Source organism: Thunnus maccoyii, chromosome 6, assembly GCF_910596095.1.
Source record: "Thunnus maccoyii chromosome 6, fThuMac1.1, whole genome shotgun sequence".
In the NCBI taxonomy this organism is placed as follows: Eukaryota; Metazoa; Chordata; class Actinopteri; order Scombriformes; family Scombridae; genus Thunnus; species Thunnus maccoyii.
In genome coordinates, this window is record NC_056538.1 from 7590325 (window position 1) to 7605151 (window position 14827).

A 14827-nucleotide genomic window follows, 5' to 3' on the forward strand; every position below is an offset into this window, starting at 1 on the left:
AGAGCTTGCTTGTTTTGCTTAAAATATAGTCTAAACAACAAAGAGATTCATGTTGTGATGATATAAACCTGAGAAAATCTGCAAATACTTACATTAGAGGAGCTGGAACCTACAAATGTTTGATATTTTTGCTTAATAACTGACCTAACTCGCTATAATCGATATTTTTATCGTAGTGGTGAACCCACCGAGAATTATCACCCAACTCTGTAGTCAGTTTCTCTTAGGTCTACTGAGTGTTTTAACGTCTTTTAGCTCATTGTTTTGGTTTACGGCCTAAATGTTTCAGTTCCCTCTTACTGCTCTCATGTCGTATTCTGCTGGAGCAGCTAGCAGCTGTTTTCAGTGAAGAATCTACAAAACCCCACGGTACGCTACCTACACAGTACCTAACAGTAAAGTTAGCAACTAGCTGGTGAACATAGTGGAGCGTTTCACAGCCAAAGAGCCAAACAAAAACAGAGCTAAAAGAAGAGTGATTATTGGACTTACATTCATCAAGTGCCCAGAGACACAACTCAAAAATAACCAAAACCAGCCAAAATTGCTTCGTCTCTGCTAAATGTTTTAAAAGGCAACTGTTTGCTAACAAGTCATAGCACCTTTATAATGTCATGTTATTTTCACCGCCCCCAACAGGCCAAACAATCAGTTATTGCAAGTTTAAACAATCGATTTTCAAATGATATCGACCTTTACTTGTTTCATCTTCTGCTGATAGACTATTCTATTAATCTTTTAAGCTTTATTTCCTTGTATGAATTTTACCTTTGAGGAGTGTGTTGCTGTTTGTGACCTCAGCTAACTGCAGCACAAATCTCATCTCGAATCCACGTGCCTCTCTGTGAGCCCAACACAGTCAAGAGGTGAGACAGGCAGGGGGACACTGGGCCGCCACGCAAAAACCTGTCACTTTGCAGCAGACAAGTTTGGGATTAGTGGCTTCCTCTGTCGCTCCCCAACTCCCCAGAACAGAGGAGTGAACTGTTCTGAAGGAGGTAATGAGCGACTGCACACACACACATAATCTGTCCCACCCCATGCCAAGACAATCTGGCAGCACTGTCTCACACGTGAAGAGTGTAAGGCACAAGGGGAGGAAGACAAACAAACAACTTGGCTGCAATCTGTCTCTGTCTGGCACGAGTGAACAAGAAAACACTTTCTCTAACCTTCACATATATTTGTAGTTGAATGGTAGCTCATATATTTTGAAGGTGCACAAGAGGTGCATAAAATGGACTTCTTAGCCAAATGACTATTACTTCTATATTACTCCTGAATGTTCTTACAGAATGTACATTTTTAGCTGTGCTAGCTATGTGGCTCTAGGGATGGCCACCACTTTAGTCCAGACTGAAATATCTCAACAACTGTTGGATGGATTGATGAAAATGCGTACAGGCACTCATCCCCAGAGGATGAATCCTTGTGACTTTGGTGATCCCCTGACTTTTCCTCTAGAGCCACCATGGGGTTGACATTCATGTTACCTCAGGATTAATTTAGATAACGTTTGGGATTCCCTTGACTTTTAAATTGGCACCATTGTCAGGTTTAAGACAAAATATCTGAAAGCTAATGACATTTTCATCAGTCTCAGTTGCACTTTGTGCTTAGTGCTTATTAGCAAATACTAGGATGCTAACAGGCTAAGGTAAACAGGTGAACATTACACATGCTAAACATCAGTGTGTTGGTAGCGTTAGACATTGTGAGCATGTTGACAGCCTCACAGAGCTGTTAGTGTGGCTGTAGATTTCAGTCTTCCCACTGTACCTTATTGCAGTTCTCCATATTTTTTCATCCTCTATGATATCCTGTAGATTTGCTGTTGTATGTCTCTAAATCTTAAAGGTGCAGTGTGTAGAATTTAATGGCATTTAGTGCAACAGACTTGGCAGAAATGGAATATAATATTCACAAGTTTTAATTGTTTTAATTAGCGTATAATCCCATGAAAATAAGAATCATTGTGCTTTCATTAACTTAGACTGAGCCTTTTATATCTACAGAGGGATCGGGCCCTCTTACATGAAGGCTGCCATGTTGTGGCTCTAGAGAGGGCCTTTCGCATTTTTCGTGACCACCATAGGTTCTCCTACATGCTTGGAATGGGAGGGGGAGGGAGAGGGGTATTCAGTTGGTTGCAATCTGCACCCTCACTGCTAGATGCCACTAAATCCTCCACACTGGACCTTTAAGGGTTATTACTTATTTTTGCATAAGGCTGTGCACAGTTAAAAAAGTGGAAAGGCAGATATCCAGAAAAGTCAGCTTCGTTAGTCAAACACAAATTAAATTGGTATTGGGTTTTACAGATCAGTATGATCAACATTAATAGTTTAATATCACTACTACATTCACTATAGAATAGCATGACTACTGATGTAGAGGACAGTAAAGTCGTGTGTTTTAGTGTACTCTGTTCTAAATCCTTTAAGTACAAACGTAATGGATTTGGTTCCTTGGAGACAAACTGTGGCTTTACGAGTCTGCGGGTTAATTCATCTGCAGGTGGTTGGCATAAAGACGTTGATAAGCAGCTGAAATGGGAGGTGGTCCACATCTTGTGAGGGAGGAGATCAACCAATTTAGACAGATAGGTGGGTGAGGGGTCTTCTGTGGACTCCGAAGGTAAAAGATTACATTTTCACACTGATTAAGGGATAAGAAGCTTTGGTGTAGCTCCAGGCACCATGGGACGTCAGGAGTGTGTGTGTGCGTGCTTGTTCACACCAGCAGGACACTGAAGGCAATTATGGTTTTAAACCAGCAGGTTGGAATCAATTATCACATGCCAACTTCCTTAATCCCATCTGGTTTTTTTTCTCCATCTCAAATAAAAAAGTAATCTACTTCAATTAAACTCCACTTAACCAACTAATCCAATACAGAGAGCATATATTTTTTGTATCAGCTGCCTCGTCCCCACACTTTTTAATAATTGTCTGGTACTTTTTATTAACTAATTGAGCTGGGTGTCTTGGCATCCAATGCAGAGACATAGAAAGTCTAGAGAAATGAGAAATACTAAATGAATGAATTCAGCGCCTGTAGTCTCGCTGACTTACTGATGAAATTTCTTTACAAAACTGAATGTTCTATTAAACATTTCCTCTCGATATATTTTCATGTAAACCCTTCAAAGATTTCATCCAGAAATTTTGGACACATATAAAGTTTACATATTTAGTGTTGCAGTAATCTGTAGAAATATCAGGCGGATATAAATCTGACCAATATTCCTGTAGTTAATAGTGACACTTCATGTGACTGACCCTGTTATTAACCTAATCTGTAAATCTTTACTCATATATGACCAGAGTAGTGACACACTGACACTTGGCCTCAGCAGCTGTATACTATAAACCCTGACAGCCTTTTCTTGATAAAGACTCATTACATAATACACAGAGAAACATTACCTTAATTTAATTGTGAAATATGATATAAAAATGCAAGGTAGACACCAGTACAGAAATACACCACACTGATAACCAGCACTTCTCATTTCAGTTTATATCACTGATGTGACATCATTTCTTAGCAGTTGTAACCATCTTTGAGGGTCAAGCAGGCCATCAGAAGTCATGAGGTTGTATATACACAGTTCCATTATGTTGTATTTGTGGCTTTAAATGTTTCCCAGCTTCTTGTGGTCTGTGGCACTAAGTGATCTCTCTAAAAGCCCTCTTCTCCACATACTTCACCTTGTGCCTCCTCTTGAACCTAAGAGAGCGGGGGAGGGTGGAAACAGAGAGGATATATACATTTTAATCAATGAACACCTTATGAAGCTGTATATTACTGTTGCCCTTTGATGACATGTTACATAACAGTGAAGCAGAGGTTCTTACTTGGCTCTTTCTCTGGGTTCGATCAGGTTCCTCTTTTGCAGACTCTTGAAGCGGTCCTTGAGGATGCTGCCCTCTGGCTGCAGAGTCACGGCATTGCAGGAATTGACAGGGGAGAGACAAGTCCAGACAAATCCATATGAGATGAGTGTCACTGTGCTGTGAGTAATATTCTATTCCCACCCAAATTATAAAATCCCATTCACACCACAAAGGCTGATTTAAGTATTATTCAGAGACATAATAGCTGGAGATAAGAGAGAAGAGCTAAAGATTTTCCACTGGCAATTAGATCAAACGAAGCTGTAATGATCCCTGTGGGAAAAGTGGGTTGTTGTATTATTAAGCCTCTTTCACATATATTTCCCCGTAAATTACTGGGATAACCTTTCAGGCATCGCTAGCAATTTTCACTATTCACACATGACCTCATGCAGGAAATGCTCCTGAACAATTCAGGGATAGACTGCATGTATGAAAGGGGCCGTAGAGAATAGAGTAAAGCTTAGAATAAAGACAATACAGAGTGTTGAAGATAATACACCCACTAAATGAGCCAAAACTCATTATAGATAAAGACAATGCCCTCATTGGCAAAGGTCAAAGTGGATGAGCAAGCACACATTACAAGTTATTCATGTACCTTGAGTTGTCGTAGGGAGCCGGCCAGTTCATCACTTAACTGAACCTCCATGTCCTGAGCTTGAAACCTGCAGATAAGGACAGAAAGCAAACATTTACCCATGTGCACATAAACAGGAGCATCTGCATACTGCCCCCTGCTGATATAACCAGAGAAGAGCTTTACGTTCTTGTCCACATCTATGTATTTTGGAATTTAGTCACTGGAAACACAGTAGGTTATTCCAATTAGTCAAATTAATTTAGTGAAAAAAAAACAAATAAAAAGAAAACTCTTGACAGAAATGAGCGCCAGAGAAAACACAAAGATGACTACTGTCGACAGAAAACTGATTTGTAATCTGTAGAACAGTCATTGATGGACAGATTATGAGAAACATTGTTTGCCAATTAAACTTTTCTCACTTATAGAAGCTAGGTTTTGTTTCCCCAGCAGATCAAATATAATACTGGGAATATAAATTTGTGGGAGGAGAGCGTTAAGTTCGTACTTGAGTCTGCCGAGGCGTCTGGGCTGAGCTTTCTGCGCCTCCTTCTTGTCGTTGCGTTGTTTCTGTTTTGCCTTGGTTGTCTGTTCCTGCTGTTTGATGGACGCCTTAATGGAGCGAAGCTGGAAAAGCTGCTGCCGCTGGTTAGTGTGGTGTCTGTCGGCCTGCCGTCGCTGCTCCTGAGATGGGAAAAAAAGAAGAAGAAGGGGGGGGGGTTAATACTTGCTAGAAGGCTTTAGTACAACTAGCCATTTCATACGGTCTTATTTTGAGTCCCCTAGTTTTGGAATCAATCTGGAAATGCAAAGCACAGTTTTTTGCTACAAGTGTGCAGTTAAAGGTTATTTGATTTCTAAGAAATTCATCCAGGATCTACAGTCTCAAACTTGTCAGTGAAAAGTTAACAGTCTTTTCCTCAGCTTTAGCAGTCAAACAACACCTCTTGAGCTCTTGGCTGATATTAATAAATGTGACATGAATAAATTTTGCACTGTTAGGTTTGAAGAGTCATATAATCAAAACACTGCAGTACATTCTTAGAAATGTGAGGTTTTCAAGGGAGGAATAATTTCTATTAATAGAAACTCAACTTGCGTTGGCATTCACAGCTGCTATCACGCCATTGCTCTTCATCATCAGTGTAACAGCCCAAACTTGTCCATGAATGATCACTTCAGTGTTGAAAATCTCTGAACTAAAACATTTCCGAAGTTAAACTCTATAAAAAGTGCATGTCTCTATAGTCTATGTACCTTGATTTTGTCTGCCCTCTCTCTTTTCCTCTGTCTCTCAGTCTTCTTCTCAGCCAGCGTGATGGCTCCCACCACCACACTCTCCCCTTCCTCATTAGGAGCCGCTTCTTCTTCATTCTCCTCCTCCTCCTCCTCTACCAGGCCTTCCACCTGCTCCTGGAAGACTGTTTCCTGCAGAACACACAAACACACATTACAAAAAAATCAGAGATGGTAGTTTCCACTGCATTGAGAATAGACCAAAAGATGATGGAAGAGCTGGAATGATCATCTGTACCTCTGTAGCTGTGTCTTCTTTGTTGACAGCCAGCTGTCTCTCTATTCTGTCTTCCGCCTTTTGTTTCTTTACCTCCACATCATGGGCCTCCTGCAGCAAAGCCTGGGTTCACCGGGTGAGTGAGGGAGTAAGAGAGAGGTTTAAGAAGTTGCACACAGCAGCAAGACGATACACAGACTACTTAACAACTGACATTTTTGTTATGGTTGGCTCCAGTCTTCTGGGACCAAATGATTTTAAACAGCATAATCTAAGTCTTTAGTTAGTTTGCTAACATAAAAAAAAAAGTTAACTTGTACTGGATATAGCTCGTACAACCTGACCTCATCCTGAGAGGTCAGGTTGTATGACCCTACTACTTGCAGCCATCACGTCTGTAGGGTGTAGGCATGTGCGTTACCTGGTGGGAGAGGAAGTCTGGGTTGTAGGAACCTCCAGGAGCAATCACCTCCACAGCAGGGAGCACAGACGGCTTCTCATTCAACTTCTCTGGTCGCTGACAAAACAATGATACAGTTAAGTCATTAGTCATACTCAAACCACCACACACAGACACAAACACACCATCAAATATTAGTCAAACTACCACTGCTGGCAGCTCATTTGATTAAATCAAACTGTATAAAAAGGATTTTTAAGTTAAAGCTGTCACTTAAATGTCTTGAAAACACATTAACACTTTTTCTTACCTTGACAAGCTTCTTGCCAGTCTGTTGAAGGTACCATGGGTCTGCTGATTCTTTGGCTGTTTTAGAAAGAAAAATATATGAGAATTTACATGTGTTCATTGTCAGCTGGTCCAGACTCACATATCTCCACCACTATTAGAAGGATTGCCATGGAATTTGGTACAGACATTCATGGTGTCTAGAGGATGAATCCCAATGATTATGGTGATCCCGTCTTTTCCTCTAGCGTCATCATGAGTGCCTAAAGTGCAGCCTCACAGAGCTGCTAGAAAGGCTGTAGACTCTTAGTCTTGTTTAATCTGAACTTTGGCCCACTCCATTACTACAGCACACTACTGCATGGATTTGTTGAAATGTTTGTTGTTACATTTTTCTGTAAAACCTTCTCATTTGATTTGATTTGAGCTAAACAAGACTGGAGAACAAACACTGGTGCATAAGTCCATTTTCAAAACTATGACTTCAAAATTAAGATGAATCTCAGATTCTTGTTGTAATCTTCCATGTTTTAAGGTTTCCCGTCATTATTCTCCCTTTCCACATTTGGTTGGGGTGGCCTACATTGGGACCACATATGGATACATCAAGCCATGTGGATTGCAATGAACTCTCCAAACAGGCTAGCATCCATCAATGCAGAAAATAAAATAAAGCCAGAACACTTTGAGGTTTAGTTTAGTTGAAGAAATCTTAAAAAGTGCATCCATTTGCACTAGAGCTGCACTATTAATCATAATATGATCTTGATTCAGACATGGCTCTGCTCACCACTGTAAACAATGCCTTAATGCTTTGCTATACAAATGTTTGTCACTGCCTTCCCACAACTGGTCTTCATGTTGTGCTGCCTCTTGCAATGTTATACTACAACATCCTGTTTAAGTTCCACATGTATCCTCAGATCCCAGATGGCCGTTCACACAACAGTCATCTGAGCTCCATGTTGGTCTTCACATTGCCATAATGGAAATACTGGGAGCGCAAGGATGGGATCATCACTGGACAGACACACAAACCAACACAACTCACACTCTTGCCCCCATATGTCGTAATACTCTCTGTCTGGGTTGTTGTTGGCCTCCGTCACTGCCTTCTTGGTCGTCCTGTCGACCGGCCGTCTGTTCAGCAGCTGTTTCTGCCTCCGTGGCACCACGCCTTTAGCTGCTAGCTGCTCGGCCTTCTGGGCAATACGACGGAGTTTCTTGGCATTTGGTTGCTGGTAGGACAGCACACTGGGGAGGAAGCAGAAAAAAGATGATGAGCTGATCATTATGTGGGGCAGGAGGAGGTAAAGGAAACAGGTTAACTTGACATAAGATGGAGAGAAGTTGACACAAGAAGTCAAGAGGAAGTGATGAAGTCCAAACACCAGAAACTAGGCTACTGTATGTTTAGACCCGTTTGATTTGACACTGTCTACACTGTGGTGTGTGTTTGCAAATCCTCAGATCCCAGGACACCGTTCACACAACAGTCTCCTGAGCTCCTCTGTGTTGGTCTTCACATTCCCATGAAGGAAATACTGGGAGCGCAAGGATGAGATCATCACTGGACACACACAGTCCTCGAACATTAAAGTAAGTTAGTTCAAGGCTGATATTTCAATATTAAAAAAACAAACAAAAAAAAGAGATACACAGATAAATCACATAGAAATTTGCTCCAAAAATAGGGAGCCTCTCACCCTGTTCCTTCAATACATTCAGCACTTAAATTAATTACCGTCATTTAGAGCCATTATTGAGTTACGTAGTCTTGACTTTTAATAAATCACATAATATAGGACTGTGTTAAAGAATGACCTGAAAGTTTGTTAACATGATAAATTATGGTAAAAGATAATGAAACAAATTCCATCATCAGCATCTATCGATTCATCTGTCAATCATTTTCTTGATTAATCAATTAGTTGTTGTTTTTTTTGTTTTTGTTTTTGTTTTTTTAGTCATACCCCCAAAAGACTTCTGAGAGGAAATTGGGCTCTGTATTTTCTGACAATGTCTTTACAGTTAAGAGTGAGTCTAGTTATTGAGGATGGGCAAAGCACAAAGGGCGATGACGGATACTTACTCTTTAGGCGGTGGGACGAGGGAGTCGTGCTGCAGGATCAAGTCTATCCTCAGAGGACGTGATGCTTTCCCTTTCCTCCTCCTGCCCTCAATGGGTTCCTCTACTTCATCTAGAAAAACAGATCATTCAGATCTATCACCAAACTCAAATTTACACACATATCTCTTTACATAAGGATGTAACAAAACTAATAAGTAGTATCTAATATGTACATGTGTATCTCTGAAGAAATGCAGGGGCTACGTATTTGTACTAATCAACAGTTTCTTTCAACTATAGCTAGATACTTTATTATCCAAAAGGGAAATTAAAGTGTTACAGTAGCTAACAATGGGGTAAAAAACAATGAGTTAAAAAGGTAAAAGAAACAAATGTAATTAAAAGGTCAAATTATATAGAGACAGAGCACAACTAAGTCCCACCCACCCCGGAGGGGAAAACAATTCATCGCTCTCCATTGAGTTTGTATTGCATGAAAGTGCCTCATTGTCACTTCTGTCTGCTAGCAAACAACAGACAAATGCCTAAAAGCTGCTGTGTGGTGGGATGCACTACTAACACGGTAGAACTAAGAAGTAGAACAACCACAACTAAGTTTTTATAAGCTGCTGAACAAAAAACTGAAACTTTAAGAAGACAAAAGTGGATACACACAATAAGACGCGAATATGCAACTTGTGTTATAGTGGAATATGGATGAATTAGACAGCTATGCAGTATTATGTTTGCAGGCAAGGTAAGGAGCAGGGACACTGAGATAGACCGACAATATTGAGTTTGTCAATGTACCTTTTCCTCTCTGGTAGAGACAGGGTGCTAAAATAATCCTTTAACGTGTTGAAATCTAAAGGTATTGTGTCAGCGTTTCAGCCCTTGGTTGCATGGCGGCGACTGTTTTCATCTATGGTAAGAGTGGTTTTCAGAGTATGATGTGTTGCACTCTGTCTCTATACAATAACTAGATAAAATAACTCAAATATAAACAAAAATACTTGAGTTGTTTTATTTAGTTTAGTGTATAAAATTAGCTACAATGGGTCTCAGGAAGTGTCTACTTGGTGTTTAACAGTTGTGTAGCAACATATTCACCTTTCTGTTCAGCTTTCTGTGGTTGTCCAACATCCAAAAAGAACAAACTGTCATCTGGTTTCTCAGACAGGAGACCCCTGAAATGCACAAATAAAAATTATGTCACATTTTAGATTTAAAGCACAATTTGGGGAATTCATGTGATACACTACATACACACAACAACATGATGTAGAGTATTTCATTTATTTTATGTTAATTTGTATGGGGACAAGTGTATCCCTACATCGGCTTCTTAAAATACATAAAACTCAACAGTAAAATACATTTGAAACTGCACAAGGCTCAATACACAATCATACAAAGCAGCACAAAACACAAACAACTCACAAACAAAAATATGATAACGGTTTCATGAAACAACAAGCAGCAGATCACTCATGACTGATCCATCTTTAAAAGCTGATTCAGTTTGAGTTTAAAAAGTTGCCAGTCAGTATCCATGTTGACTTCTGTGTGTAAATAGTTAGACATGTTGATCCCCCATACAGAAAAAGCTGTCTGTCCAAGTGAGGATTTATCAAAGGGCTCCTTACAATTCTCAGCAGATGCACCTCATGTTACTGAAACCCTGAGAGGAAGCACCAGGTCACTGAGCACCTGAGGAGCCTGCTTATTTAGGCATTTACAGATGAGTTAAAGGTTAGCAAAAAAATAATCAAAACTTAATATATTAAATTTCTTAAGAACGTGTCATGGTTTCCTGTCCAGAATTTTAATTGTTTGATTATAAATCATAATAAGAGGCTTGATTGTTGTAGATGCTGCCTGTGACCAAGAAGTAACACAATAACTTAAAACGTGAGAAGATCATGGGGTGTATGATTTACAGCATGATATGGTGAACAGTCTCTAATGAGTATAAGTTTGCTTTTGCAACCTTTTAACAACATGCTTCTTAAGTGTTTAAAGTTAAGTTTTACAGACAGGAAAAACAGAAAATAGAGAAGGCCCTCAAGCTACACCAGCTGACCAGCCTGCACTGAACACAAGCAAAGCCACTATATCTACCTTTGGATACAAGACCAAAGATGCGGGAGACATCCACAAATGTTCCGCACAGAGCTGACCTTATGGCAGACAATTTTCTGACTTAGTTTAACTTTCAGCCAGTATCACGCTGTTCTTCCTCCCACATGAGGCTAACTCACCCCGTGGTCCTCTCCTGGTGTCTGACGTCTTCTAAAAAGTCCTCGACGTCATTAATGTCACTGTGTTTGTTCCAGTTTTTTTTCTTATTCTTGTTCACACGTTTTCTCCGACCGCCGAGCAGGTCTTCAGAGTTTGAAGAGCCCTTTAAACTTAAAAACCCTGGCTGAGAAGCCGCCACGCGTTTCAGCCTCTTTGCAGCCGCCATGTTGGAGGCTTAGGTGGGGGAAAACACACGTCTTTTCTTCTTCTTCTTCTTCTTGATGAGGAACAGCTGGTGGCGCCGCCTGCAGGTCTGACTCTGTAACTCCTGTTTAAAAGATGAACATATAAATAAAAGTTTAAACTTGTTTTCTGTCAGTTAATCATATTTATCATTTTTATTTTCAACAGAGTGACTATATTTACACAGTTCTGCATGATAGAGACGACAACGAGAGGTCTTATTATAGTGGTTTAAATTATATATCATTTTTAAAATATTTATTACATAATAAAATAAAAGAAAAAAGGTGAATACAGTATTAAAAGTCTGACAGGCTGAATGTCACTCATTATATAGTCTCAGTCCAGTGTTGGCAGTGCCTTAGCTGCCTTTTTTCTTTCCAGGTAAAATACCTTTTTTTTTTTAACTCAACAAAACCTTAACTAACAAATCGTTCAATAATCAAGATTAAGACAAACTTGTTGCACCCGGATTGCACAGTGAGGGTGCTCATGCAATTGTTTATCATGTTGCAGCATGTGTGTAATATGTTTGTCCCAAATGCATCATGGGAAACGTGTCTCCTATTGCTTTCCTATGTTCTTTCCTTTTTTTTCCTCCCTTCGTTTTATTGCGAGAACAACGCTTTAGAGAGACTCAAGAATAAAATCCTAATTTAAACCTGCAATCTTTCACTAACTTTTCAAAGGTAAGTATCACCATTTCTGTAAAACTCCAGTCTATCATTTCGTGTTATGTAAGTTGTCGGATGGACGTGTTGTTTCGTTTATTTTCGATGAAAAAGAAAACGCAGAGCTATTATCTGCCTGCTCGGGGAGTCAGGGACCTAAAAAGCACTTGTGATCTGGTCGAATTTGACTCGGAAATGCGCCTAAAGTGAGGGGTCATCTGACAAAATATTGTTCACCAATTGATCCCCTGACATGTCTAGTGTCGTCTCCAAAAAGTATATTCCACTTTCATGCCGCGGTTTTTATACTCTTCGGTCGTTTTTATCATCACCTTCTTCGTTTGCTACAACGATTTTTTCCTTCCCGTTTACATTCTTCTAGCCAGCAGCCAGCCATCATCTTTGGGTGTGTTAGTTTGCGGACACGAGGCAGCCGGTGGGGGCGGTGTCGCTTGGTTTTCCTGTAAAATAGCTCATTCTGAATAAAAAAGCAAGGCTTGTGTGGAACCGGGGCGTGCACTGTGAAGAAACGAGCGAACCCACGTTCAGTGCGCAAGGGGCGGGGTTTGTCGGACGGATCATCATACTGTGATTGGTTGAAAGGTCCATAACATCGTTCCCCTGTGGGTCGTATACAGAAGGCGATTGGCTTACGCGATAAAAAGCTCTTTGATGATTGGATGCCTTCGCTGTCTTTCATGCTACAGTCATTGCATAAGCTGCCTAGGATACAGTTTGAAAATATTTTAGACTCCTGATACAGATTTATTTTCCAGCCGGCTAGGAGTAGTGTTCGTCATGTTGTAAAGTTTTAAATAACTAAATACACCTCTTTTCATCCTTAACATCCTTTATTTGTGAGTTATTTTACTTCACATTAGACGTAAAAATGTACTTTTACTGAAGCAAACTTTGTTATCTGCCCTCAGGTGATCTGTACTAGCGATGGCCCGTACCAAGCAGACTGCCCGTAAGTCCACTGGAGGCAAAGCCCCACGTAAGCAGCTGGCCACAAAGGCTGCCCGCAAGAGTGCCCCTTCCACCGGTGGTGTGAAGAAGCCTCATCGTTACAGGTGAGAGCCCAGGTTGCCCTTCTTTTAGCTTTTGGAATAATATATAAGCCCCTTGTTGCACATGTAAATTCAGCAGACTTACAGATTGATTCATTAGTTTTCCCTCAACCTCAAAGCCCCCAGTGTGGATATTTTGTTGTTTACTTGTTAATGTACTTGTACATCTGTGTAGTCAGTGTCTATTGTGTAGTTGGACTGTAATATGGAGAACATCCCTGGTGGAGCTGATAACCTATTCTGTGATTTCAAACCCTAAATAGTGAAAAAAAAGACTGAAACTTCAGTTCATGTTGTCTTAAACAAACACTTGTCCTACCAACAGTAAGCATATACTGAAGGTGCAAGGTCAAGGTCATGTTCAAACGGCTGAGAGTAATTCTGAAATCTACAAAGATGAACATACATCCATGTTTAAGCATATCCCTTGTAATAGTTTGTAAATTTTCCCCATATCCTCCCCACATGACACAATTTTTTAATGTATTGTAAAGGCCTGGTACTGTGGCTCTGCGTGAGATCCGTCGTTATCAGAAGTCCACTGAGCTGCTGATCCGCAAGCTGCCCTTCCAGCGCCTGGTGAGAGAAATCGCCCAGGACTTCAAGACTGATCTGCGTTTCCAGAGTGCAGCCATTGGAGCTCTGCAGGTCAGTATACCTCACAATATAAAAATTCTTAATCTTTTACTGTGTTTGTATTATTCCACCTGAACATGCTCTAAATGTTTTACTCTGCCATCTGCAGGAGGCCAGCGAGGCCTACCTGGTGGGTCTGTTTGAGGACACCAACCTGTGCGCCATCCACGCCAAGCGTGTCACCATCATGCCCAAAGACATCCAGCTGGCACGTCGTATCCGCGGGGAGCGTGCTTAAAATGTTTTCTGATTTATTATATGCTGTTCTCTTGTCCTTTCACCTCTCTTTCCATCCCTTTCCTTCCTCTATACTTAGTTAGTAGTTTGGTTTGAGGTTCTATATATATCATATGATTGTGATAACCGTAAATGTGTGATCATGTCTTCTTTGGTGCTACTAGTAGCAGAGTTTCCTTCTTAGAGGTATCTTCATGTATGTTTGAAACTTTGAATCACAATTACACTCCTCACTTCTAACTAGCTAGCTCACAGGAATGCCTTGTTATCTCTATGAATAAGGTGTTTTTGCAAGCCAGGAATAATGTGTGATCTGGAATAAGCATAGGAAATCGCATTAAGGCTGAGACATTTTCATCTTCAGATGGACATATACATTGATATAATGGGTCTTCTGATTATTTTTTTAAATAGAAATTTGTTGTAAAACTAGTGGTTTTTCTTTTATTTTTTACAATAATGGTGTATTTCTACTGTTTAATGTATCAAAATCCAAACGTTTGATTCTGGTTGTCAATTACAAATGTCATTGTGCTATAATGACACTGCATGGTTTGACAGACTACAGGCGGCATATATGTAGCAGACCTATGCTGATCATATTTTTGATTTTCAGCCACGTTATTATGTCCAGGTAATGTTATGACTTTTTGTTCCTCTCTCAGGTTGGTATGATAACCTATTTTTTTTCTACTGTGTTTTTGATTTATGTTTTTCGGTCATTTTTAAAAGCAAAATATTTGTACTCCGAAATTCACATACAAACATAATAAACAGATTCTTGTGGTTAAATTATTTGAGTTAATATATGTATGTTAAGATTTATATTAAAGCCAACTCAACTAGTTAATTGACAGAAAAATAATCTACATATGTGAGGATCAAGAGTGTCAATCATCTCTTCACTCAAGTTTATTCTCTTTGCTGTGATCCTAAAATGAATATTTTGGACTGTCGCAATCAGCATTTTAATTT

At 40.0% G+C, this 14827-nt stretch overlaps 2 protein-coding genes across 4 annotated transcripts; one reads left to right on the plus strand and one right to left on the minus strand.

The window, feature by feature from the left end:
- Positions 1-3419: 3419 nt before the first annotated feature.
- Positions 3420-11298, minus strand: nop53 (NOP53 ribosome biogenesis factor). Of its 2 annotated transcripts, none has more exons than XM_042414989.1 (12): positions 11016-11298; positions 9865-9941; positions 8776-8878; positions 7735-7937; positions 6706-6761; positions 6417-6512; positions 6017-6118; positions 5740-5910; positions 4991-5166; positions 4501-4567; positions 3861-3937; positions 3420-3732 (listed from the first exon to the last, which is right to left on the minus strand). In XM_042414989.1, the coding sequence occupies exons 1-12, from the start codon at positions 11219-11221 to the stop codon at positions 3672-3674; spliced, it is 1395 nt and encodes a 464-aa protein (XP_042270923.1). In that variant the 5' UTR covers positions 11222-11298; the 3' UTR covers positions 3420-3671. The 2 variants fall into 2 exon arrangements, with proteins under 2 accessions (XP_042270923.1, XP_042270922.1); XM_042414988.1 differs by having other exon boundaries at positions 8776-8884; positions 11016-11296.
- A 515-nt stretch (positions 11299-11813) lies between these two features.
- LOC121899276 (histone H3.3A) lies at positions 11814-14644 on the plus strand. Of its 2 annotated transcripts, none has more exons than XM_042414991.1 (4): positions 11814-11927; positions 12839-12982; positions 13474-13627; positions 13725-14644. In XM_042414991.1, exons 2-4 carry the CDS (start codon positions 12855-12857, stop codon positions 13851-13853), a joined length of 411 nt encoding a protein of 136 aa, XP_042270925.1. In that variant the 5' UTR covers positions 11814-11927; positions 12839-12854; the 3' UTR covers positions 13854-14644. The 2 variants fall into 2 exon arrangements, with proteins under 2 accessions (XP_042270925.1, XP_042270926.1); XM_042414992.1 differs by lacking the exon at positions 11814-11927 and adding an exon at positions 12743-12766.
- Positions 14645-14827: the final 183 nt, after the last annotated feature.